Below are 27551 nucleotides of genomic sequence, written 5' to 3' on the forward strand. Positions count from 1 at the left end.
TGGTGTGCAGTGCTTTCCGCGACCCATGATGATTTTGTGGAATTTTTAAATAGCAACCTTTCACAACCTGATAGCAACCTGATGGAAGAATGAAGCGCAACACGGTTTGGCTCTCCTTTTATACTGCCGCAAAACGCTGCCGGCACTCAAAACTCAGATAAGTAGCGCACCAAAAATGAGAGTATAAAAGGCAAAAATAGGCTATTGCAAATTCAGTACGCCTCGAACTGTTGGCGATGACACACCTAGTGAACGCAAAAAAACACGCAAATTTTTTTTTCCTATTTTTATGTCCACCAGTGTACCCTTGGAAATTACAGGGACTTTCAGGGGTTTTGATAATTTTGGAACACTTTCTTAACTCTGTATTATACGAAGAGAACTTTATACAAACCGAAGTGGACTCTAGAGCACTTGTTTTGAATAGGCTGATTTGGAATCAGATGGGAATTAGCAACATGCCTGTCCTAAAAGGTTACCCTACAGTCCAATACTCTTCATATACAGTTCACTTCCCATAAGAAAGAGTCAAGAAAGATTCGCAAAATTTTCAGACCCTAGGATAACTCCTGTAAAAGACATCTGAGAATTGATTTGTCTCCAAAACTACCCTTGTGTGCACTCTGAAGTTATTAAGTACCTCCGAAATAGATTGCGTATCCATGTAAACCGACCAAATAAGAAACATAAAACATAAAACCATCATTCACTATTTCAGGACATTACTGAAAAGTTTCATCAACATCCGACCAAAGAGCCAGTGAAGGATATTGCGATCCGGAATTGCTACATACAGGATAACAAGATTGCCCTCCAGTTTCACTACGGTGAGGACTGCATTACTGCCTCCACGCGTGAGTTTGTCAAGCCGCCCAAGTCCGAGATGGGCGAAGAAGTGCCGTACGATCCTGCCTGCACCTCTGGCTATGTGGTAAGCTAGTTACGCTCCTTACATCAAGTGCCCCATCTAACCCCCCTCCACTCTCTCTCTACACTAGTCCAACCCCTGGGACCCGCAACCGACGCAGCTCGATCTGTTCCTCCTTCTCAAGGAGCAGCTCAAGGCGGAAGAGCTCGCCTCGCACGCCTTCCGCCGTCGTGTGGTCGAAATCGATACGATGCTTAGCGAGCGGCGCAAGCAAACCGACTCACCGCGCCTCACCAACAGTCTGTTCGATCCGCTGCGCAACGAGGAGGCCCGTCAGCAGCGGCTGGCCAAGTACGAAGCGATCAAGGCACGGGAGGAACAGATCAAGCAGCAGCAGGCCGACTTCCTGGCACCGTATCTGCTCCGGCTCGGCAACACCAGCAAGCGTCCACCGACCCGGGCCCAGGTGATGGCACTGTACCGGGACTGTACGACGGATCTGCGCCGGTTCTACCAGCGGCTCGAGGAAGAGCTGCGCAACCGGTGCGACGATCTGATCACGGAGGAGCAATCGCTCAAGCGGTTTCTGGCCCGCTTCCAGCAACACTTTGAGGACGCCGAGTACGAGAAGTTCATTGCCGAGGGAGAGACGATCGAGCGGGATAAGCACATACTGCAGATGCGCCTCGAGAACATACAGGACGACTACCGGCGTAAAGCGGCCCATCTGCGGCAGGCGTTGCGGGAAGATGAGCGCCTCAGACCGTACTTTGGTGCGGAGCTGGAGGAGTCACCGTGTTGTGAGCGAAGTGATTATGACGAAGAATGATGGAGAGTTGGTGGAGGCCGCTTGGTGTCTTGTGTGTGAGTGTTTTTCTAATGCGTTTAAAAATATTGTCTAAACTGCTAAAATTTTGAGTGAAATAAAAAAAAAGAAGAAACATTTCCCACCATACCTATCACGATATGTCCACTTTCTTCTGTTCTTTCAATCTTGATACTATCGATTACACTCTTTCGTTTTCGTTTGATTTACCTTTTTTTTTATTCAAAAGTAGTTGTGTTGTAATTCTTTCATACATGTTTCGCGATTTCTATTGGATTTTATTTATTTATATTTTTTGGTTTTTCGGTTTCGATGCACGAACAGCTTCACTCCACGCCTAACCCTTTTGCCTTCGCAGAAGTACCTAATATGACTGCCTGCGACGATACTAATGATACTTGAATCGTCCCCCCCGTTCCCCACTTTCCTGCGCACTCCGCGATGAGTGACGACTGTGTGTGTCTGTGTCTGTGTATGTGTGTGACACTGTATGCTGTCCATGTGTAGGCGGGTTTTGCAGCTGTTTTTGTTGCAGTTTTTGCTAATACGAAACGAATTCCGCCTATGTACTTTGACGAGATTTGATAACCTAGACGGATGTTTCCGAGTGTGTTTTTTTTTTCGGTGTTGTACGGAATTGTGGCATTTATTACAGTGTCTCTGTCTCTGTTTGGGTTGTTGTTGTTGTGCAAAATCTCATCGCGCTTTCGACGTGTTTCCCATGTCCTTTCGTATGTTTACCACATGCTATCTTACATTATTGATATCGGTTACTAAAAGTGTGTTATGTTTTCATGTTCGCTTGCGTGTATGCTGCTTATCGTCGCATTCGTGTCAGTTTATGTGTGTGTGTAATGTGTGTAATACCCTTTTTTTCTCTTAATGTATTTGACTATTTGTGTATATACTGTTTTGACTAACCGATTGTGTTTGTTCTCCCTCTTATTCTTCCGCGTTTTCTTCTTTCTCTATTCCTTCTAAATGCTAACGACTTATGCTTTGTTTTCTTCTCTTGCTTTATTACAGTGCTGGTTTGCTGTTTTTTGCTATTATTTTCGATCGCTTTACATTTCTTAACTTTAATTTCCTTGCTCTGTGTATTCGCACTCTGAACGTTCGCAACTTCCTAAGCATTGATTGATTTTTCTTTCCCTTCCCCCGGAGTACTCTTTTCAGCTGAGTGCGTTTGTCTTCTTTTCTTTTTGTCAGATTTTTCACCATCTCAGTACGATCTTTTTCTCACCTCCAAATGTCGCATTCCATTTCTTTCAGCTAATTCATGCTTTCCCTTTTCTTTGCATGTAGTACAAAATATCTAAATATATATGTAGTTTAAATGTATATGCACTGTATATGTATGTACGTGTATACATATATATGTATATATATACTTCCTTGGGTATAATTAAATTAAAGAAGTACAAAATTATTCTCTCTCTCTCTGTCTCTGTCTTTCTCCCTTGTACCGGCCTGGTCGGGTTTGCTTTACATTTCGTTTCGCTTTTGTGTCCTATTTCCTGAAATTTGCGTTTCTTTGTGTTGTGTCTGTACTACACTGATGACGACCTTTGGTTACGATAGTTATCGCTATGCTTGCGCTTCCCCTTTCTGCTTTCCTGTCTTCTCCATTTCCTTTTTGCACTGTACAAGGATAAACTGCAACTATGCATACTTGCGTTTTTACTGTGTGTAGGTGTGTGTGTGTATGTGGGTATGTTTGTTAGCTAAACAAGTGAAGTGTTCAAGTGATACTGTACTGGTTTGCTGCACGGCAAAAGTCTTCTTCTAAACGCGATTTTTTCGTTCTATTGTATCTTGTTTTTTTTTTTATTATTATCTACGCATCACATGCGGCAGGTGCACGTGCTGAAGTCGAAGAATGTTGGTTGCGTACTTGCGGCGCAACCATAACGCCATGCGTCTGCGGGATGTTGTGTCTCTCTACCGAATCGTTTCGCTTCACTACTGTCCCACTATTTACAAGTAAATTCGATTTTTCACCTTGCCACACACGATTGGTTAGCCTCTAGGATAGCTAGTTCTTCTTCTTCTTCTTCTTCTTCTTCTTCTTCTTCGATCGACTGACTCTAACCACTGGAAAAGATACTAGGAAGGGTAGAAGGGAACCTGGTGCTAGTACTGTACAATTGGCCGTGCGACGGAGCTGCTGCTGTGTGTGTGTATGTGTTCTGCTTCAAAAAACGGAAAGTACACCATCGGAACTGCACACTCTTCTTAGGGCACACTATCTTTCTCTCCCCTTTCTTCCCTGTGCGATTGTAGCCCCCCGTTTTGCCAATCTCGTTATCAGCAATCCCATCTGGATTTCAGTCGGACTTGTGCTTAAGGGATCGACGCTTTTCCGCCTCCCGTTCCACCCCCTAAATAGGTAAGCGTCCATGTTGCGTGCTGCTGTCCTTCGCCTGCCCGCTCTCCCCTACCTGTCCGTTCCGTTCCGCGGTGCCAAACTTAAATGAGAATTAAATGTTAATAGCTTATCGATAACGAGCCCGTCTGGCCGATGCAGCGCCCCTCGTCGTCGAACGTGGCCAGCGTGAGGCGGGCGAACTTGTTGCTCAGCACACCGATGCCATTGTTCTTGATTGGGTTCGTTTCTGGCGGTGGGGAGCAAAGGGAGAAACAGAAAAGAAATGAGTAAGTTTGGTGCTTTTTGTTTCGGTCCTTTCTGCTGGGCAGTACATCAAACGGTGGTGCGTATTATCCTTTTGCTATTAGCTCGAAACGAAGAAATCGAACGACTTTTTCCCTTTCTTTGACGTGGATATTTAGGGACCGGATTTAAGTGTCCTTTCCAATAGGAAAGCAATTTCATAAACAGAACCATTTTGCTTAGTAGCATCGGCTTCCCTTGTTGATACGAGCCTTAGCAACGAGGCACACAGGGCACATACTACACACAGGGACAACTGGTCTCCCACACTAACCATAGCAACCAATGCTCAAAAACGTCATCGCTTGCTGAGGTATCCCCTAAGATAAATACCGTTCTTAAGTTTGTTTACATTGGCCCCGTGGCATTTCAAATTGAAGTTAATTGTTTCCTTTCTTTGCCGTTTCCTCGTGCCACTATGGCCAGAATCTACGCTCAAAGTTGGAATGTTTGCTGTGCGCTTGCATAGCGTACTCTCGTTGCTATTTCAGCTATTGGTTCGTGAAACCATTTTGCAAACGCTTGCGCTATTTATATGGGCAAAGTGCACGCTCAAGGAAGATTCCAACAGTTCGTTACCGAGAACCATGCCTCTTTTCATGTTTCGCATAGCACAACATCTAAAACTATCTTCTCGTCGCTTCCAGTGATACTTCAGCACAGAGCCGTCTGGGGCAGGAATTTCCTAACCGCTGCTTGCAATGTTTTCAGTAAAAGCGAAACGTAAGCATCTATCAGTTATACGCTTCCTCTGGTCACATCCTCTTCCTGTGACCATTACCGCGACAAACTTTCAAACTGGGTGGGGCAGTTTGGGACGCCACTTAACGTAACGTTTACTCACCCACGTAGGTGTTGTCCGCCAGTCCACCGGCGGCCTGGTCCGCATCGGCACCGCTCTCCTTTCGCCGCTTGTCCTGCTCGATGAAGTGCGTGATTAAGGCGTCTACCATGGCGGCCTGGCGGGAAAAGATTTGCATCAGCTTGGTGGCCGCGATGCCGTTCTCCACCGCGCCAAACTGCAGAAAGATGCACGGCAAGCACTCCGGATCGTTCACGTTGCTTGGTTTCGCGTACTCCCACGAGAACTCTTCGTACTTTAGCCCCAGCAGCAGTGTCTGTCGAAGGATGGATGGATGAAAACGATTGGAAACGGTGGTCAATGGGTGTCTGTTTTCGTAACACTCTCCCCCCACACTTACACATTCGATCTGATCGATCACGAAGATCCCCCGCTCGTTGACCGCTATCAGGACGGGCAGATCCTTCTGCTGCATCAAGCTCATAAGACCACGTACCGGTTGTTCGACTTGTCCGTGGAAGTAGGCCGCCCTGAACAGGAGTACAAACACGCGTTACATTAGTCTCGCATTTCACATTAACTCCGTGGAGGCTTACCCGTAGAACGGCAGACCCCAGCAAAACTCGAGATACTTCCGCATCAGCTTCTTGGTGGTAGCCGTTGTTGGAACGCGCTTGAACTGCTCCAACAGCCGTACCTCGGCCGACGATCGCTGACTGATCGGCAACCAGGACCAGCTCGAGCTTTTGGCCACGTGTGCCGGCAGGAAGCGGAATTGATTCTCCCTACAAACCAAACAAACGAAGCGGGAATGAAATAAACTGGCAAGGGGGGCAACAGGGTGTCCAGAGAGGGACGGTTATACTTACCGGAAGTAGCTAGTTGTGTGCGTGTGGGAATTGTACGGGCCCAGCTCTATCCGGGCCTGGATGCCACCGAGCATGATCGATTGCGACGGTTCCATGACGTACCGGCCGAGCAGTACGTTGTGTCTTGCCTCCTCGTACAGCAGCTCCAATATCCGCGGATCTCTGTCAAGTGGCACCGAAGGGAGGAGAGAGAGAGTGCAATTAATTAGTATTTGCAGAGGATTCAAGCGATTGCATAGTTTTAGGCGGACACAGTAAACGGATTGAGAAAGGGATAAAACAATTGCATACATTTAGGCGGAATAAAACGGGTAAAACTTGGGACAGTTTATCTGCATGAAAGATTCAATTCTGGGAACATTGTTAATTTTATGTAGGAATATTGGTTAGTTCTATTGCAAAATAATCATTAAAAAAGCATAAAAACTACTCATGAAAATTATATATGCAATTTTTCCCCCTTTTCAAACAACACCAAAGAAGCTTCCGATCACTTCTACAACTTACTTGATCTTTTCCTCGTCCCGCCGGGAGAAGAACACGTTCCGCCGGAGCGTCGTCATCGGCTCGTCGGACAGCTTCTCCAGCTCGTTCCCGTGGCTGTGCTTGTCCAGCAGCTTCGACCAGGCGACGCGCACCGCGTACGGCCGATGGTGCGGCTTGAGCTGCACCTCCAGCAGCGGGCTGGTCATCCACAGCCCGAACACGCTCTGGGCCAGCAATTTGTTCGTTATACCTAGTTCTTCACAGCCAAGGGCGGCGGCAAGCATCACCTGCGCCGGGCACTGTGCCGTGCCCTCGATCTCCATATGTACAGCGATCCGCGACATCAGGTAGACCACCGTCGGGATCACCTGAAGGAGCGAGAGAGGGAAAGGCAGAGAGTCGAGAGAAGCAAAAGAAGAAGAAAAAAAAACAAAAGGTGATGAACATCATCTGCTGTGAGATGCTTGTGTCGCGCGTGCTCGCGTGCTCTACCTTCTGCATCGGTCGCGGGGGTGCCAGGGTCGTTGTGCTGGTCGTCGTTGCCGTTGTCGTCGTCATCGTGCTCGCGGTTACCGGTCGTGCCACCACGTTCACGGTCACGTTCACGTTCACACCACTCGAGTGTGGTGGCAGTTGCTGCTGCTGCTGCTGCTGTTGCTGGGCGGTGGCTGAGCTGACCACGAACGGGTTGTCTTCGGACCACAGTCCCGCGGAGGTGGCGGCGGCCGACGAAGACGAAGGATAGCTCGCAACGACGTTTGGCGGTAGATTAGGACCGCTTGCTACACTGGCCGTTGATTGTTGTAGCTGCTTTTGCTGCTGCTGTGGTTGCGGTTGCTGTTTGCTGTACAAGCTCTGCTGCTGCTTTGCCGCACTGTTGCTATTGCCTGTCGTCGTTGAGGCTTTTGGTTGATGGAGCAGTGTTTCATTGCCGTTTCCCTGGCTTAACTGGTAGCTGCCACTGGTTGTGTTCGATACGGGCCCTGCAACAGCGCAATGGATTGAAATACGATGTTAAGTTGTTTTCAATGGAATTGGTTATAATTTTCAATGAAACTCTGTTCAATAAAGTGCTCTGTTCAATAAACAAAGAACAATTCAATAAAGTGCTGTAGGGGTACTCCAATGTACCACATGATAATAAATTGCATTGATAAGCGAAATTAATTTCATTACATCGTGAACACCATCGTTGCTCTGCATTTGTTTGATCAGGTTTTTTTGTTATATTCCCATTATTTTTTAACTTTTAACATCATGCTAGACAACCTCCCCTTACAACATTCCTAATTAACATATTTACATTCCGCCGTACGTTTGCTCAACCTCAACCCCCTGCCTTACGTTCGTCCTTCGAGAAGCATTGGCAATACTTCCGATGCATAAACCATGAGTGTAAACATGTATTAATTCAAACAAACATTGTATGTAAATAACTGAGGTATGTTTTCCTTCATTCAATCAACACTCTAGCCCGCATTCTCGATAGCCGTTTGATGTTTTCGTTTCGTATGCTGGTTTAGAATATATGTTATTGGTTATTAATGTTTGCATTTAAAAAAATTGACAAAAATTGTCAATTTTTCATGGCTTTATCTTCACCCGCACTAACAAAACGTTAGATGCACTTTCAGTAATAGTATCCTATGAGTCAGTAGCCCAAATTGGAAAGCTCCATCAGTCGAACTCTAACCGTGATGGCCAATGTTTGAATGTGTGCACGCCACAACGGGAACGAACATTGTACAGCAGTTTGTGGACATTGGATAAGTCCATTCCAGCATCTACAAAATGTTGGCACTATTAGCCAACAATCGAGCTTTGAAAAAAAAGCCCGGTTCCGAATGGCCAACGACACTGAGCGGCGACTTGAGGCTCCAGAGGAAGCTGAAGATGAAGACCGAGAGAACAATCGTCACATCGCTGCGTTACCAACACGAGGCAGAAGCTCTACACCAACAATTTTGTCGCAAAAACTGAGGAGGAATTGATAAACTTCGAGGATAGAACATTAAACATGTTTACACGCATGTCTTCGTCCGTCATGGCGTAGGTCCTGATAACTTCTTAAAGGCAGCTCGCAAGGTCGTAGAGTTATTTTCGCAAGAAAGCTTCACTAAAAACCTTTCAAATGATGTTTATGGCAAGCAATTATCTATGTTGTTTTTTGTTTTGTTCTATAGTCATTCGATAAAAATGCCCACTAACAACATGCCCGTCAGGGGTTCAAGCCCAGAATGGACCATGCCCCCATACGTAGGAAATACTATCCTGCTATGATAATTGATAAGTCGCTGAAAGCCAAGCCCACTAGTGATACAGGTAGGCTTTGAACGACAACGGTTGTTGCGCCAAAGAAGAAGAAGAAGAAGAAGAAGAAGAAGAAGAAGAAGAAGAAGAAGAAGAAGAAGAAGAAGAAGAAGAAGAAGAAGAAGAAGAAGAAGAAGAAGAAGAAGAAGAAGAAGAAGAAGAAGAAGAAGAAGAAGAAGAAGAAGAAGAAGAAGAAGAAGAAGAAGAAGAAGAAGAAGAAGAAGAAGAAGAAGAAGAAGAAGAAGAAGAAGAAGAAGAAGAAGAAGAAGAAGAAGAAGAAGAAGAAGAAGAAGAAGAAGAAGAAGAAGAAGAAGAAGAAGAAGAAGAAGAAGAAGAAGAAGAAGAAGAAGAAGAAGAAGAAGAAGAAGAAGAAGAAGAAGAAGAAGAAGAAGAAGAAGAAGAAGAAGAAGAAGAAGAAGAAGAAGAAGAAGAAGAAGAAGAAGAAGAAGAAGAAGAAGAAGAAGAAGGAGAAGGAGAAGGAGAAGGAGAAGAAGGAGGAGGAGGAGAAGGAGAAGGAGAAGGAGAAGGAGAAGAAGGAGGAGGAGGAGGAGAAGAAGAATAAGAAGAAGAAGGAGGAGGAGGAGGAGAAGAAGAAGAAGAAGAAGAATAAGAAGAAGAATAAGAAGAAGAATTCGAAAAAAGTCAATTTTTTAATGCAAACGTAACAATATAACTGCTTAGGTGGTTTTACGATACAAATATAGCATTTTCAAGGAGACGCACCAAGATAGCTCAGCATTCGTTGTACCATTCCATTAACGGGGATATTTCTCTGTTTTACAACTTTAACGTACTCACAAAAACATCATTCGCACCACCCTTGAGAATTCTTCGGAAAGAAGGCTTGCAAAACATGACACATTTACGATTTTCTACAGAAAAAAAAACGCACACACAAAAGTGCAACAGCAGTGTGATTGTGTGGTGCAGTGCAACCTTATTCCAACCTGGTCTGGTGCGTTTCCTGTACAGAAAGAAATACAAAAAACAGATAGATAAATCACTACTTCCAAAGCGTCCTACCCCGTGCGGCTTTAGAACACTGGCGCCCTCCCCCCCACCCCCTTCCCCACTTTTCGATAAGCGAAAGCCAAGGCTTTACTCATACCGGGGCTCCCATTGATAGGGACAGCCGACAATGGTAAGGGCTACGATAGGGACAGCTAGCGAAGTAAATCAGCGCATAACGTGTTTCATACACCGCGTGAGTGCGACTAATTGATAAAAATGGCAGTATCTTATCAGTCGAAAACACACGCCAATGCCCACTAAGTTGCATTAGCAAAGGGGGGAAAGATAGAATAAGAGGGAGAGAGATGGAATTTGGTACAGAAATAAATCCGAAATCGGATGAAGAACAGGAGGGAAATTAATCAAACAAAACAAACAAAAAAGGAAGAAAGAACCACCTCGGTCACCTGAGCCTTGGGCTTGATATCACGCTTTAGTATCGCGCTTGACGTTACGCGTTGTGTTTTGCGTTACACTTTGGAACGCTGTCACACACAGCCACGCGCAAAACCACTACCGACAATGTAACGGACGGTGTGAAGTATTCCGAGTGCGGTTGCATCGTTAGCACGTGTGCAGCAGGTGACTACGCATCGCAGCAATCTGAAGCTTACAGCATCAGCAACTTACAGTGCGCGCGCGTGTGTGTATGAGTGTGTATGTTCTTGTGCCAACTAGATTGCTTCGATTGGTAGATTTACTCATTTTGTTTACAACAGCATGGAACAACATGTTCCCGGCCGTGCCTTGATTTTACCGGTTTTATTAGCCAGCCTAGGGGCGGCTTCTCGAGATGCGTTGCTGGCGGATCGGCTGAATGGATCATCGGCCAGTCCCGCCGCCTGTCGTACCCACGTTGGATAAATATTTACACATCCGTTAATTTTGCCCCAAACCAGCTTTTTGTTGTTTTGTTTTTTTTTGCCTTCTTCTTCTTCTATTTCTGTACAAACACTGAGCCGCAGCGCGCCCCAAAAGGCTTAGGCTGTTCGTCAGTTTGGCACCGTAATCGCGGCGAACCAGTCACCAGCCGGTGTTCGATCGTGGCAAGCCAAAGCCGTGTGTGACCGTGATTTGTGTGCCGTGTTTGATTAGGTGTACTCATCAGTCGGAAGCATATCTTTGTGCGTATAATCGCATCCAGGGGGTGTGTGTGTGTGTGAGTGCGCTAAGCTTTTGATAAGAAAATGCACCCCACAAGGCGTGTGTGTTCGATTTTGTGGAGCAGTGGGCAGTGAGATTAGCAGCAAAGTTCACATAAATTCAGCAATTTTCAGCAAAGGTGAAAAGTAGTGCAATTATTTACACAAAGCGACAGGCAACGCGAAGGAAGTGCATGTTATACCATTCAGTGAATGTTTGCGTGCAAATATAAACACCCGAACAGGGGGGCCAGTGAACGGAGCGGAGCGAATATTCCGTATTGAGTGACAGTTGCAAGGCCAGCCATACATGCACTTGTTCCGGTCCGTTGTTAGAGTTACAGTGAAATATTCCCCCCGTTTCTCGCTGCCTGCTTTTGACGACGGCAAAATCGATGGAAAAGTGCACAATTCACCCATTGTGGAGTCGCGCGGAATCAATTTAGACAACGTACGGGGGCGCAATAAAACCCGGCATATCAATTAAGCAGTACGTAGCGTGATTGTAAGTAGCGCACCAACCACGGCCTCGATGAACCACAGCCCGGGCCAGGCTGTCCTTTGGAAATGGTAATACCCGCTGTGCTGCTCAAACTGATGGAAAACATTCAATTGCTTCACTAATGGCAAATAACGCAGCCGGCATTACGACGATCGATTCGAACGAACGAACCTCGGCATAACAATCGGATTCAATTGCCTACGCATCCCTGGCTCTTCGTTTGATTCCAGAGAAGAAGGGAGAGAGCGCAGGAGATGGAGTGGCCAACCTACCCGCCCATTTTACCCCACACTACGAATTAACTGTTTTCAGTTCATTTGCAATTACGCAGTCGCTCCCTATTGCTCGCGCAATGCACACAAAAGTGGGACAAAAGTGGCCACTCCGAAGCGGCTCCGGAAGTGCGCCTTTAAACAGACCAGACCAGCGTAGGCTAGGGAAATGGTGGATGCTAGCATGCGTCCTCTCCCCTCCGAAATGCCAAATGCCGCAATGAGCGGCAATAATTGGTCATTTCCAGCACGGATTCGTACCGCTTTTCGGAGTGCTTTAGCCTACTGATAGGGAAAATTATCATACCGTGCGGCGTGGTGTTTTCCCAAAAACTTAACTGTGAGCAAAATAAGTTTCATTTGCCGCGCTGGCGCTGTGATCGCCGTTCCGCGGCCAGTTTCCAAGCGGGCCCCCATGCTGTTGCCATCCGTTTGCCATTTTTACGATCAATAAGTGCGTATTTTGCACGAGTTTGTGTGCATTCGGTAGCGCGGTTGGATGGGACCTCCACAGCAACGCCGGCCCGCCGAACGCGCGTGATAAAATCAAAATCCTTCTGCCGGGGTGCTTTTCTTTTTTTGCGGGCGCGCCCGTGCCATAAAAGAAATGCATAAATTGGTGACTTTATCGTGCGTGTGATTGTTGGCTGGTTGGTTTTGAATGGGAAGTAAGCAATGCTTTAGACGGTAATTTGCAACCTCAGTTTAAGGCTCAGCGTTTGAGGCGATTTAATTGCTGGAAAAGTGTCCCTGAAATTGCCTCTCGCATCGATCGATCGATCTGTTTTGCTGGGAACAGTGTTTTATTGATTGTTCCAGTGTGTTTTTCGTATGCAACAATGGACACGACACATATTGTTGGACTGAATTCCTGTAGTTTAAATGAAATTATTCGAGGCTTAAAAGGGATTGCTTGCAAAGCAAAATTTTCTAATTTTAAACAATATTTGCAATAAATCAACCAAGAACATTCCATGCACTCCCTTCCTAAAACGATTCACAGAACGCTGACAGAGAGCTTTAATTAGAGCTATCGAGCTATTTTTGTCGAGATTGCTTAATCTCGACAGGATCGAGTCGAGTCAGCCGAACAGCAATATCCACATCTCGACGTCTCGCATTTACATATGCAGATTGGCGTGATCTCCAATGCATTGGATGGAGTGGTATGGATTCCTCCCAAAAACATTTGCATTTGGCACAATGTTAGAGCATCTATATCAACACGGTTCTTTTGTCGATGCTGATGCTTTCATTCTCTACCTTCATTGCGTGCCGTCTGCATTTGTGCTCGGGCTGCAGTTCGTAAAGCACAACATTGCAAGTACGGTAATGTCACGTTTGACACACTCATTTGTGGTTCACTCTTCCAAACATTACTTTAATTGCTTTTCCCCTACAGCTGGCCGGCTAGTTCCGGTCCTGGTACTTTTCTGGACACTTCATTTTTAGCAGCAGCTCACCTCACACAAAGACAGCAAACATTGAACACACACCCAATAAATTCACTCGCCATCGAACTTGCCGTCAGCGTCGGCTGCGCGTTGCCACATCCATTAACTACATCTGTCCAACTGCATGAACGGCAGAGCTTAATCAAAACGTAAACTTTTCCGTTACATACCGACGCCACCGGCACACCCAACCCCACGCTGCTGCTGCTGCTGCGACTCATTAAGCTGCCCATTTGTTCTGGTTTCTTGTTCGAGTTTGTCTTTGGAAGCAGTTGAGCGCGCCCAGGCACCGTTTTCCAACTCCAACTGCTCCGAGAGAGAGAGAGACAGAGAGAGAGGGCAAGACAGAGAGGCAGAAAAAGCGAATGCATTCCATTTAAACTTTTCTTCCGGTTTGCTTACTTTTCGAATGGAGCTACACTTCACCGCACCGCACTGGGCATCCGGCACTGGGACTGCTGCATCTTCTGGTCATTATTTCATTTTTGTTTAATTAAATTTTCATCCACTCTCTCGAGCGTGCAGTTGTGCATGTGTATGTGTGTGTGGCCCATAGTGTTCAACACACTGGACACCTCTTTTTCCGACCAGCGATGGAAAAGGAACGTGCTTGCCGTTGCTACTGCTACTGCCAGACAAGCAAATCACACTTCTACATGCACTCGTGCAGGCCTAACACATTTGACCATACAGACCCTTGTACTTTCCTTGCCCACATGGTACAGTTTGGTCGATGAAAAGTGCATTTGCATCGTCCCTCTTCTCCGTCCCGTCCGCTACACCATCAACCTTGCACTGATCGATCGCAACCAAACTGCAGCAGCAATTCCAAAACCAAACCTATCTTCACTTTCCTAGATTGCCTGTCATGAGCATATCACGCCGTGAAGTATGCATGATATACGTGCTGGGCAACGCAAAAAAGGAAAGCCTACCCTTTCTGCCCTTTTTCTTCTCCCCAGTCACTCCCCACCCACCTTCAGCAAATCGTTTACGTCCGGTAGCAATTAATGTTTGATTTCAATTTTAAAACACTTCACCACAGACGGTAGCCATCCCCGGGCCGGGCCGAACTCGGTTTCCGGTGCCTCTCGATTGACCAGCTGTGCAGCATCTGTGTCCCTTTGGTACCTTCATAACCCACCCAAAAGATCTGAAGCGAGCCTGCGTGTGTGTATGTGTTTGTGTGTGTGAAGTGTGAAAAAGTGTCCCCAAAGAAGCAACGACGACGACGACGCTTCTGCCAATTCGCAGCCGAGAAACGGAATGGGAAAGGTGCAAGCGCACGGCTACGATGATTACGACCGGATACGATACTTTTACTACATCCGGCCGCCCCACACGCCGGTGCCGGCGGACTGGTGGGTCGATCCGATGGCCACCACCACCGAATCCGTCACCACGCTCAGTGCCAGCGAGGAGACGACGCTGCTCCTGTACGACATCTTCATACCGCTGCTCGGCTCGCTCATCATCATACTCAACCTGATCGTGGTCGTGAGCGGTGTGCTGCTGCTGCGCAAAGGTAAGCACCGGCGCATCGTCCTGCCAACATCTCTCTTCCATCTTCCACTCATACAACCACGACCTTGATTTACAAAGTGAAAGGGGAAAATGTTATAAGTCACCCGGCACCGGCCGGTGGAACCACATTATAGGGATGCCTAAATGGCAAAGTTGAACGCAAGGCGCACATACGGTTTTGGGAAATGTGATAAACATTTTCTGCCACCGATTCAAAATTACACCGCACTCACATACACTTTGATTCTCAACACTTGCGAAAACTGTTGTTTTTGTTTGCAGAAATTAGTTCACTTGTTTACAGAAGCGCAACGACAGTTTCTATCAACAAATCGCACGCACGTACCGGTATCGATCGAGAGGGCTTTAATTATGCATCAGAGCCATTAGAGTCATAACTGATATCTTCCCATTTTGGTTTGAAATTAGGTCAGCAAATTTAGAGTTTAATTTTGATTTAATGCAAATAAATGTATTTGTGAATGAAATAGAATTTTTCAATTACGCCACTATAATTTTTTTAAGTATCAATTTTTCATTATGCATTAACAAGTGTAATTTGGCATAATTGATATGAAACATACATTTTTCCAACGACTACTAATCGGTTAACACACTCCAAGCAATAAACGAACATGATCATGTTGATTATAATCCACATTAGAGTTGTTAGTTTAGTTGGAATTTCTATTTTCGTTTGAATTTAGCTTTTATACATGTTATAAACATAATTCGCAACCCAAAACGGTAATGATTTTGCAATGCCTAAAGCACTATCAAATTCAGTTATTAATTTACTTTTGCCAACTTTATGTTGTTGCACTTTCTGAGAATTCCCGATGTGGACGAAGATGTTTAACATTTAATACAATATACAATACAATATACTTCTGATAATACATTAAAAAGAAAACAAACATTGGAGCCCTTCACGATTCTAGTCAGTTTTTTGTATGGAGTTTGACAGTTGGAGGCTGAAATCATGTAAACACTCCATACAAAACCACACAAAAAACTAACCTGCAATTTTCAGTCTAGATTATTCTAGCCTCAAAGCTAGAATTAGATTCAAGTACCTGCTCGAAAAATGGCAAAACAAGGTGGTGTTTACATTTATCCCAAGGTGCATTAAAGAGATAAATACGTACAAACAATAATTCAATAGGCTAAGCTTTTTGAATATGTACACTAAAAATGCTCAATTTATCTGTAAAATACCATTTTAGCGAGTATTTGGAAGTATTTTCATGGAATCTAAAATGCTCCTATTGGCTTATCACTTTGAAACTAGAGAATACAATTAGCTTGTCATACACCTAATACAATCGAAATTCCAGTGAAGCTCCAGCTCGGGAGTATTAGCGACAATTGCTTAAGCCACTCAATTCACCAAACAGTTTCGCCACGCCAACACACACACACACCGCCACTAATCTCTGTAATATTCTCGGCATTCAATTTTCATCCCCCCCCCCCCCCCCTCCCTGGCATGCAGGTCAGCAACCGTACACCACCTACATGTTTCTGGGCAACGTGGCCGTGTCGGATTTATTGACGGGCTTTGCCGTCATCTTCGGCCAGTATGCGCCCCGCGAGCGACGGGCCGAGGAAAACTGCACGCTAATGATCGGTAAGTTCACCATTTCATCGCTCCGGGGAGTGAAGCTATCTATTTCCGTTAATCCCCACGCCTGTGTGAAAGGGGTTTTTTGTTGTGCCCAAACTTTGTGCTCGCCGTACCGATAATTCTGTGCGGCACATTATCGCATTAGCGACAGCGGAACGGCACTTTTGACCGAGCTTATTCTGCACCGTGCTTCGAACGGACTCCCAGCGAACCCCAATCAATATGTTCGCTGTGATGCGCGATTCTCTCTCGGAAAAAGGAAAACTATCCGAACGATTCTCGGGTCCAGCGCTGAACAATGCTCACACAGACACACACACACTCAACGAGCGACCATTTAAGCTCATCTCGTTGGTGCACGATGATGCTTCACGAGCCGCGGTGTTAGCATGGCTCGGTGCACGGAGATTTATCATACATATCCCGGATCCAGACCGGGCCACAACAATAAATTGTCCAATGCACCGTAGCCTGGTCGCCCTTGCCCTGGTCGGTTGCAGCGCGCAATCCATTCCACGCTGTTGCGCTCCGTATTTATTAACCTATTTATTTATTTATTTGTTTCGTTTTATTTCGCTATATTGTTTAATCGCATCAATTTTTCCGCGTGACGAGAGCAAAATATTGATCCCGCCCTTCAGGGGGGGGGGGGGAGTTTGCTTTTTTGTGTTCTGCTTTGCACATCAAAAATGGAGCCTTCCTTTTATTGTCTCTGTGTGTTTCATTTGGGTTGGGTTTTGCCCTGCGCCGAAAGATGGGACGAATGGGACAGTCAATTAATCGTTGATTGAGCCAATCTTTATCCAATCGCCATAAATAATGCGCTCGATGCGCATCTGTCGATGGGATTATACCCGTGCGGCATGAACTAAAACCGAACCCCGTTGACTGGGTTGGTGAATAAGGTAGATAGATAGGATGGTGTGGGGCTTTCCGGAAGGGTGAGCAGGCGGACGGCATTATTCTGTGGAGATTTATAATTCATAAACAATCGGACAGTGCAATAAATGGTTTAGGTTGGTATTGGGCACGTTTTCAGCACCCCTATCGTTGCCAAGCGTATTTACTAAGCAATTGTCGTTGATTTATATATGCAGCAGCGTTTGTGTGTTTACACAAAAGCTCTTTGCATACTTGCAGGCGATTTTTTACAGCCTCAACAATAAACGCCTTTGTTTATGCAATTAAACTGTAATATTACAGTTTTAAAGCAAATTTGAGAGTTTCATACTCCTAATTAACTGGTCGAGTAGATTTAAACTTATATTTCAGTCACTTGATGTTGCCAAACAACATTCCCCTCGATATCGTTTGTCAGCAAATCTCTAAATTAAACAAGCTCCAGTTCTAGTGCCTGCAGACGTACTAACGACCTAGACTAGAACCTGATAAATGTTTCCCCAGCAATCTGTTATGCATTTGAAAGTGCGCTTTAGCGCTCAGCCAATAGCTCTGCCACGGCCCAATACACTCAGCCTTAATAATTGCCCCGTTTTTTTTTTTTTTTTGTGCAAAGCGATAGCTTCTCTGCCAGCACTTTATTAAACAACGTATTTATACATTCCTCAGATCTTTCGCTTTCCGGAATGCGAAATGCTCATGTACGGCTCTGTCATCGAAAGGATGCGCCCCAAAGCTAAATGAAGCTTTCCATGGAAGCGTTCCGAAGCAAAACGCAGAATAAAAAAAAGCTAACCCTACTCCTTCCCCACTCATGCTTCCACACACACACACACACACACATACACACACACACACTCACAAAACACACACTTTGCAAAATGAAACGCTCAAGGCGGCCGAGAGGAACGTAAGGTTTCTTTGCGCTTTTGACCTCGTGGGAAATGAACATGTCGTGCTCGATGTGTGAGCAAACGGAGACTTCGCCTACGTACATACGGCGCACTCTTCCCCTCGGTTGCTCGCGGGATGAAAGTATGCGCTCGCTTGTGTGTATGCTTCTCGTACCACTCGTCCAAAGAGCCACCGGAATGTTGGACACCATACACGTGGGAGTGTGTGTTTGTGCGCCTCAGATTCTGCAGCCTTCCAAATGCAATGTCGCAAGGCAGGAGAAAAAAAACGTTATTTTTCCACCTCGGCTGATGAGATTTAATGAATTAATCTATCTATTTCTTCGTGACCTTTCCGGTGCTGTTTAGTGTGAGTTTCGGTGTGCTTCACTTCTTTTTGCCTTGAGATGGGTGATAGGGAGCTTTTTTTGTTTTGCTGCCCTGTCGAGTTGCCACCAGTCGTGGCGTGGTTCTAGCAGCGTACCAACCGTACGTTTCGGGCCGCAATTATTCATACGACGTCTCTTCCCACCGAGCCCGGTGTATCATCTCGGATGGCTCGGTGAAATGTTCTTTGAATTGAGCCACCCTTCGCCACGATCCGCCTGCCACGTTGCCGGCGGCAGGAAAGCGTTTCCCAAACCCAGTGCATTAGAGGCAAGGAGCAGGTGTCATGTGTGCAGAAGACTCCCATTAGCGACCCCGGGGCTCATCATATGTAGCCACAATACAGAGAAATGAAATAGAGAGAGAGAGAGAGAGAGAGCGGGAGAGAGAGAGCGAATACCAAAGGATATGCAAATGAAATATGACGTGTGCGTCGTAGTTTGATTAATTATTTCAAATTACGCTTCTTAATTAGCCTCCGGCTCTCTGTGGAGCGCAGCGGGATGTGTTTTTCCCAACCACCATCTTCCCCAGACTCTCGCCCATTTCCCTCGCAGTTGGTAGATGAAGCTGCGAGAGCTTGCTAAATTGTATATGCACCGTGGAAAACTTCGCATCAGACACATACACTAGGACAGAAGCAGAATAAAGGGGAATCAGGGTGAAGAACGTCAAACGCCTGCCATGCGAGCAAATAACGCCACGCGGATGACTTCATGATGGCTGTCGTTTGTCTCATCATCATCATCATCATCATGCGAGGCTGACATTTGCATAACAGACAGTCCGAGGCGAAGCTCGTAAACAGCCCTGAGAAGCACCTGAGGGCGAAACAACAGTTTCAGGCGAAATTTGCCACTAATCCGAACAAAGGCGAAGCTGCTATTGTGCCACGACGGTGCCGCAGCTTTTCCAGCACACAAACTTTCATGCGCGTACAGTTGGTGAAACTTATCGAATAAAGTATTTAAGGTCTATTAGCACATAAATATAAGCTAGACACCGAGACCGAGCGAATGCTGCATTCTGAGAGCTGTGCGAGCTTGGTTGTTTCAAGTGGTTCAATGGCTGTGTAAGATACATGCGCGTTGTGTGTTTGATCAAACTCCTCAGTACACACGACTCCGTTGGGTGGAACTGTTGGTCCAACAACTTTGTTTGATAGAGCACACACACATACACACGTCAAATGCAAGAAGTAAGCAGGTTTGAACTTTGTTCTGCACTCCCGAGGAACTCTCGAGCATTCGAATCATATCGATTCCACGCCGTTGTGTACAGTTGAAGATCAGACGATACGATCATTACAAATGATACGGGACCACCCAAAAACCAATAGAAACTAACAATCATTAGTGGATGCTTTTGGGGTACAAAAAAAAAAGCAAAACATCACACTAAGACAACCCACAAAACGCGCCCAACACATCTACGCTAAATGCATCCAAATTGTTTTAAATCAACAAATTCTTCCTTTCCCCCATACGGCACCGGCAGCCCAAGCTGGAGCAGCTCCAAAATACCAAACCAGGGAGTGGGGATGGGGGGGTAGGGGAGTGGAGCAAAGAAAAAACTTCGACCCATCACTGTGCGCCTGCTCTTGCCGTGCCGTGCTTGTTTGTCTTGCGCTGGCGTTTGTTTCGCTGCTATTTATTTTAAAACTGCAACTTGCGCTTCTGCCCTGCCGTGCGTCGCGAGTAGCAGCAGCAGCGCCACACGATGCCTTGCATCGAGCGGGACGGGTTTTGGGATGGAATGTGATCACAGATTTTCCCCCGCCTTGTGTGAGCGTTCCAAAGTGTGCGCAATCAAGAGCCGGGACGGGAATGTTGTGATTATTTTTGTGTTTCTCCTTCAGCTTGGAAGCACTTTTTGTTTGTGTGTGTGTGTGTGTTTAAAAACAAAAGCACATGGAATGCGTTCCATGGCTGAGAGCGGGGGAAATTGATTCGAGTGCAGGGAAAATCACATTCCAACAGTGGGGAGTTTAAACGCAAAAAAACAGCTGCAAACTTTTGCGAGAACGGCAACACAACCCTCCCGTGCGCAAAAAAAAATCTTTGGACGCGACGTTGAAGAACAGAATGGTAAGCTATTTCGCCACGCCACGAGCAACAACAAAATACAAAAAAAACTCCGAACACGCCATGAGGCTAATGAATTGAAAGCTTTCAATCATGCGATAATGGTAAAACCGTCTCATTAAATATCCATCAACCCGACTGGCCAGTTTATTGAAAAGCGAACAGAGCGAATGAATTATAGTTCGTGGGAATAATAATTGCACAAAAAGTGCTCTGTAACTTTGTGTTACATTGGTAGTGGCATTGTGGGGCAAAATTCTCAAACACAGAAACAATTGCCCATTAAAACATGCACAGTTTTCCGACCGACAAACGGACACAACCGAACGAACGGAGATCGCTCACGGCGTTTCCAATCATGGCAAATTTCACACAATTGACAGCGAACACATACCTATAATTGCATATCATTTACCTGTACCCTTTACCACCACGAGCACGACTAATTCCGAGCGGATCGGGTCGATGTGATCCTGGGGTTTACTATTACAGCCTGTTTCGGCCACAATCTGTGTTGCCTCGCTCAGCAGCATTCAAACAAGAGGATTCTGTGCATCGCATTGCATACCTTTCGGCGGTTGATAGCAGATTGCATAATTTTACGACAAATGCACAGTGTAGCGGCCTACAAACCTGCTAAAGTTATGCAATTGCCATGACAGTGTCACGCACGACCCACGCCCTGCCAGCCTTGTTAGGGGACCTAGCTTCATCCGTCAACCAGGAACGGGGCCCTGAACCTTGTTGCTTCGGTGATGCTCTTTTGGTAGCGTCTACACCGCAAGCGATGCACGTGTATGACCTTCCACCGAACCGGGCCCGGTCCCTTTGATCCAACCGGCTCCGGAATGTAAATTCCAGCTACGCAGAAGGGTCGCATAAAATTAGATTCAGTTAGCCGAATCAGGCAGCCCGTAATCGAATGGCATTCTGGCGTGATGTAGCAGAACACAAGGCACCAATTGTCGACTGGTGTGTGTGTGTGTGTGTGTGTGTGGGTGTGTGTGTGTGTGTGTTCTCATGTCTCTTCCTTCCGTTGCAGGGCTCATAGTGTCCACCTCGCTGGTTTCGGTGTACAGCGTGGGGCTAATAGCGATCGATCGATACCTTTACATCGTGTACGGGCTGCAGTACCAGCGCTACCTGACCCGCACCCGGGCGCGCATTCTAATTGCCGCCACCTGGATCCTCGGTGAGTACGCCGTTCCCCTCCCAGCAATCACACAAATGAGCCGTGTTTTACCACTACCACCCGTCTAATATGTCCCTTTTGCGCGTGTTTTTGTGTTCCCATTCCAGGCGCAACCATCGGCTTTCTGCCCGCGCTCGGCTGGCGGGGCGACACGGACGGTGGCCGCACCTGCTGGTTTATCCGGCTCGCGCCGCCGGGTCTGGTGATCCTGACGGCCGTCGTCGGCATTCTGCCCGTGCTGCTCGTCATCATCCTGTACGGTATCATCCTGCAGAAGGCGCTGCGCCGCGTCAACCAGCTGAAGAAGGCATCGCGCGAGCTGCGCGGCGTACAGACGGGCAACCTCCGGTTGTTCCGCGGCGGTACGGGTGGCAGCGCGAACGGTGGTGCTGCTGCTGCTGCTGCCGCTGCCACGATTACACCGCCCGTGCCCATCGCCGTCCCGCCAACCGAACCGAATCGATCAGGCGCCAACCGCCAGTCCGACACGGAGCACGGTTTGAGCGAGGACGAGCTAGCGGGCGCTACCACCGGCCGCTGTCTCTGCCTACGCTCCCGCTGCTGCACTGCCGGCGGCGCCCGGGCCAAGCAGTCCCAGAAGGCACTGAACGGGCCCGGCACCGCTGCCACGGCGGGCACCGCGATGACGACGACAGCCGCGGCGACAACCGCACCCAGCAAAAGCCCGACCAAGTGGAAGGCGATAAAAGTCGTGATGTTCACGACGGGCAGCTTCGTCGTGACGTGGGTGCCGTACTTCATCGCGAGCCTGCTGTACGTCGGGTGCGACCCGGCCACGAACGAGGAGCTGTGCCGCAGCCTGCAGTTCGCCATCGCCAGCCCGCTCGCCATCCTCGGGTTCGCCAACAGTCTGCTCAATCCAATCATTTACGCCTGGTGGCACAATGGGTTCCGCGCCTCGATGAAGCGGCTCGCCGGCAAGGTCAGCCAGCGGATCTGCTGCTGCTGCGGCGGCGGCGACACTGGAGACGGTGGTGCGGGCCGGTGTACCGCTGTACGCTGCTGCCATAAATCATCGCGCTCGGCGCCACCATCGGCCTCGGTGGCGAATCGGATCAGTGCCAATGGGGTTAGCAGCACGGGCAGCACCAGCGATGGCATCGGACCCGACCGCCTGTCAAACCGCACCGTCACAACGACGGTCGGCCAGTGGGCGCACCCGGTCCCGTACCCCCACAGCGACCAGGAATTTTCCATCACCGATGACACCGATGTCGAGCAGCCGACTATGGTAATCGGGACGCGGCTCTAGAGAGGGTTGCGGTCCTATTTCCACCAGCCAAATTTGCTACCCAGCTCAGGGAAAATTGTCAGCAGCTTCAAAGAACAGCGCAAAAATGTTGCTTCAAAAGTTGGGCGCCCCTGTCCCTCCCTCCTTCTTGGAAGTGGCTGACACCGTATGACTCCGAAAGCGTACCGGGAACTGTCACAAGGGGACCATGTGCCCAGAGCAAACGGGCAAAGAAGAACGAAGCCCTTATGTCGACGGTTAGGAAATTGGCAGCAAAGGGGGGGGGGGGGGGAAGTGAAATGGAGAATTAGATTTCAGCTCAGACGCGTGTGTAGCCAGGTCCTTTCGCCGACGTTACACATGCGGTGCATGCGGCTAATGCCCCGTGGTGAGAGATGTCTTCGACCGGAGCAGAACCGTTCAGCCGTGTGTCGTTTTTTTATGCAGCTGCTCGCATGGCAAGCGTCACACACTAGCAGGACACACTTCATGACACTTTAATCGAAAGAAATTGCAGCAGTTTCAGTACCACAGGACCCAGTATTCTTTATGTAAGTGTAAGAGATGTAAGTTTATAGCTAGCCGTTAGATTCTTAAGCGTTTTAACAATCACGCAACTCTAGTACGCAACAATAAAGCTCTATTAGAGCATGGCGTTAACAATAACGACGCTTGTTTGCTGCAGGACCGAACAGCTTCCGAGCCTTTGAAAGGCTATTAATTATCGGACGATGTATAAAGCCCGGTCGGGGCAACCCTTTTGCTCCGACGTCAATGGGGAGTCTTCTTCGTCTTCTTTTCCCAGTAAAATCCTTTCCCTTGCTGTGCTGCTCAATAATAGCCGGTTATTTGCATAAGCAAATTACGTCAGTCGCTCGTGGCTTGTGGAAAACAAGGGAAGCAATTATGATACAATAAATGGAGATGGGCTGTGTGGGCCAATGTAATGATGCTGCGCCGTACCAGCGCCAGTCCATCGTTACCACCATCCTTTTTGCACCCTTCTTCACCGACCACTCACACGCACTCAGACACCCACCTAGCTACTCGTTTCGTTCGCTCGCTGCCTACTGGACACTTGGAATTATTGATCTCCATCTGAGCCATCTGAGTGGTGAAAGTTTCACTTCCTTCCGACTCCGCAACGATACGTAGTAGTACGCACGTAACGCACGTATCCATTTGCATTGCCCTGTCTTCATACACAGACACACACGATGTACCTCAGGCTTGCTCTTATTGGCATGTACGGCACCCATATACATATACATATAGATCCATCGCAACCATCATTTGCCCATTCGTACCAGCAGCAGCAGCTAAACTTATCTCGAGCATTAACTGTATTAATTATTCATTCGGCTCGTTTTCGTAGTCCGATCGTCGTTATCGTCGTACTCAGATGAATACGCATGGCACGCGCAAGGAGTACCAATTTAGTCTTTCTTGGAAGCCGACGGAGTCCTCCCCGTCCACATTGGCCCCTGGTGATTGGCGTGCGTTGTTTTTGCCTCATCGTTGGATTGCATCAATTATAAACTAAATTAATTATGACAGACGCAATGGTTGCTACCGATCGCTTTGGTCTAGGGACATGATCATGCTCCCAAGATACCCACTCCCAAGTTTCTGCCATTGAAAAATGGCTCAACACACAACGCAGCACAAAGCCGGGGTGGCGGTGGGGTGGAAATGAGCAGCAAAATCAATAAATTATCTCAGCGATGGTGGTTTTAATGGAGATTGTGGTGGTATTGGATATTTTCGTTTGGCACTTCGTTAATGCAATGCTTTGATAACTCAAACCCACAACGCAGCGCTTTGGCTGTTATTTACGTTTAATGTAAATAAACGCGTGCGTGTACAAACTAGAGCAATTAGAATGGTTTAGAGAATGCTGCTGAATAGTATCAGTTGTCGAGGTTCAATTTGTGCTTCAACAAGTTTCAACTTAACCCATTCAGCCATTTGCCGAAAATAAGCTCAAGTGTTTTTTTTTTGGAGCCACTGTCACAACGTGTCACTGATACGCATGTAACCGTTTGCGTTCCCCCATCGAGTTACAAAACAGCAACAACAACAAAAAACTCCACCTTTTTAGGCCAAAAATTACAAACGACCAACTTTCAACGACTTCACCTCCGGTTTTCGGTAAGCGAAACCTGCTCCATATGGGTGAAAAGTGCTCTCTCCGACACATCCATACTTCCATGTGGCGAAACTCGAAGCTCAAAAACAGAACCACTTCAAACTTACCAGCGGGGGAGGTGGGGGGGGGGGATGGAAACAAACCCTTCCATCCCGAAGGTGCAATGTACACGCGTCGCGGATTTCCTTCGCACCGGAACCGGGGGCACGTAAAACAAAAGGGGAGCCAGAGTTCAAACCAACGGGTACCGGGGAGTGTACATCATTACGAGATAAGCGTACCTGTACCGCCAACCCACCCAACCACCGGGCAGCCACCGGGTCTTTTACATTGAAATGTGTCAAGAGTTCAAGGCCTTTGCCGCACTGCTGCTGCTGCTGTACCTAGTTCCGTGTTGCTGGTGTTGTTGTTCGCTCATTATGACGTTTGTCAGCGTTTTCCGCTATTTACAACATATACTTATTCACACACATACATACGATCACACTTTTCAAAATGTTTTGTATTTTACAAAACTCAGCTGCAGCACTAACTCGCTAGATCGGTTTGACGTCAGTCGTTTCTTCGGTTATGCTGTGGGGTGGGGAAACCATCTCGCAAACACCTCTTACACCGGCCTGATAGCGCGCTGACAAAAGACAAAAAGCCCGCACATGGCAACAGCAAAACTCGACCACTCGGGCGTTTTTACTCCCACCGTTGCTCATGTTTACACGCGCGAATGCACATGGGAAAACTTCCTTACACGGGAGAGTGAAAGGCGGGGGAGAAACACCAGGCGTAAAAAGCTACATCATCTCATTTGATAAGTTACACACACACACACACACACACACACACACAACCCTGCAACGCGTGGTGCTTATGGCTAGCGCGAACGAAACATACCGAGTGCAAACAAATAGCATCAACACTTACTACAAACCTCACCCTGGCTGCTGGTGCTACCTTGTTGCTGCATGTACGCCATTCAGCACACACACACACACACACTCACAAAGCAGTGCAGCGCACGATATGTTTAAAGGACTCCTGGCGTATCCTGTTCGAGCACAAACTCTTACCACCGAGTCCTTGCCCGAAGAGGCTATAGAAAGCGTTCGGAGGCTGCTGCATGGGTTGCCAGGAGAGCCAGCAGGGTTTCTTTACCTTCCCCGTTAACCGGTCCACCACGCAGCTCGGGCGTGCGCGCGCGAATAAAAGAAAGAAAATCGTCCACCACCTCGAAGGTGCACATACGCCGCCGTGCTTGCACACACACACACACTTGCCTTGGTTGCACAGGGGAGCCCGTGTTTCTATAGCCGTTTTTGTGTGCCACAGCGAGACTCGCAACCCGACGTGGGAATGCACTTCCGCTTTCCATTATTTGCTCAAGGCACGGCCGCAACCGAAACCGAACGTGCGCACACACACACACACACACACACACACACATATATATATACACCCAGGTATCAAACAGGGAACAAGCAGAAGCAGAGATTTATGGCCAGCAGCTCACAAATTATTCATCCGGGCGAGATTAAAGATCGGTCCATTCGGTCGATCGTGCATTGTCGAAGGTGGTGCTGCAAGTGAAGGGGGGATGGGGGGAGAAAAACTCGCGAAATGATCTATTGTGCATGTGGGTGCATTCTTTGGGCTATCAAATTTTGGGCGCATTGTTAGCAAGAGCGCCTTGCTCCAGCGCACACAGCACTCTCGAGCTCGAGTAGTTCAGGTGGAACAGGGCGAACACTCCCAGCGGACCGCTCCTTCATGGGTGCTTTAGAAAATCAATACTTTGCTTATGCTCTTTTTGTACATTCTTTTTCTGAGCCTGTGTGTGTGTGACTGTGTTTTGCTTTTTTTTTACTTTTTCCGTTTTGCTCGCGCCCGTTAGCCCGGCGGCGTACACATCCGGCGGCCAGTCGCTTATCGGAGGCACAAAATTCAAATTAATTTCTCCCCACCGGACACCGGAAGACCGGCAGAAGTATCGCGACCTTTTCTCCGGCTTTTTTTCTCTCTCTCTCTTTCTCTCCCGGCGGACTGTTTCCGGACACGGGTTTTGTGTCTTGTACGGTGTCAAAAATTTAAATTTCTCAACCAACTGCTGCCCCAGCTTTGTTGCACACTCCGGCACATTTCCCCAGCACAAACAATGGCGCGGTACAGAGAAAGTTTACGCCACCACCATCGCCACCACCGTCACCACCACAAAGCTTACTTCGACCACCGTGCGCACTTGATGCACGGTTCGGTTTCAATTACACTCCCGGTTTCCCGGAGCCGCCGCCAGGTTGAAAAGAAAGCGGCAGAGGCCGGGGACGGGGACGGCAAAGAAA

General features: G+C 47.5%; 3 protein-coding genes across 9 annotated transcripts in view; 2 read left to right on the forward strand and 1 right to left on the reverse strand.

Moving 5' to 3' along the window:
- Window positions 1-1823, forward strand: part of LOC1273285 (coiled-coil domain-containing protein lobo) — a 168774-nt gene extending 166951 nt beyond the window's left edge. For both annotated transcript variants that reach the window (XM_061647876.1, XM_061647877.1), the window contains exons 5-6: window positions 719-931; window positions 999-1823. In XM_061647876.1, coding sequence (XP_061503860.1) covers window positions 719-931; window positions 999-1697 — 912 coding nt within the window. In that variant the 3' untranslated portion in view covers window positions 1698-1823. The remainder of the gene's footprint in view (window positions 1-718; window positions 932-998) is intronic.
- A 1686-nt stretch (window positions 1824-3509) lies between these two features.
- LOC1273284 (uncharacterized) overlaps window positions 3510-27551 on the reverse strand; it is a 38608-nt gene continuing 14566 nt past the window's right edge. For 4 of the 5 annotated variants that reach the window (XM_061641472.1, XM_061641470.1, XM_061641471.1 and 1 more), the window contains exons 4-10: window positions 7015-7505; window positions 6544-6890; window positions 6037-6198; window positions 5764-5952; window positions 5570-5697; window positions 5210-5483; window positions 3510-4309 (exon numbers count right to left, since the gene is read on the reverse strand). In XM_061641472.1, the coding sequence (XP_061497456.1) occupies window positions 4132-4309; window positions 5210-5483; window positions 5570-5697; window positions 5764-5952; window positions 6037-6198; window positions 6544-6890; window positions 7015-7505 (1769 nt within the window). In that variant the 3' untranslated portion in view covers window positions 3510-4131. Of the gene's footprint in view, window positions 4310-5209; window positions 5484-5567; window positions 5698-5763; window positions 5953-6036; window positions 6199-6543; window positions 6891-7014; window positions 7506-27551 lie in introns of all 5 variants that reach the window. The other variant, XM_061641475.1, reaches the window with a different exon arrangement.
- LOC1273283 (5-hydroxytryptamine receptor 1A-alpha) lies at window positions 10514-23738 on the forward strand. Of its 2 annotated transcripts, XM_061641476.1 has the most exons (5): window positions 10514-11125; window positions 14259-14738; window positions 16233-16367; window positions 21671-21820; window positions 21928-23738. In XM_061641476.1, exons 2-5 carry the CDS (start codon window positions 14480-14482, stop codon window positions 23091-23093), a joined length of 1710 nt encoding a protein of 569 aa, XP_061497460.1. In that variant the 5' UTR covers window positions 10514-11125; window positions 14259-14479; the 3' UTR covers window positions 23094-23738. The 2 variants fall into 2 exon arrangements, with proteins under 2 accessions (XP_061497460.1, XP_061497461.1); XM_061641477.1 differs by lacking the exons at window positions 10514-11125; window positions 16233-16367 and having other exon boundaries at window positions 14446-14738.

Source organism: Anopheles gambiae, chromosome 2 (assembly GCF_943734735.2).
Source record: "Anopheles gambiae chromosome 2, idAnoGambNW_F1_1, whole genome shotgun sequence".
In the NCBI taxonomy this organism is placed as follows: Eukaryota; Metazoa; Arthropoda; class Insecta; order Diptera; family Culicidae; genus Anopheles; species Anopheles gambiae.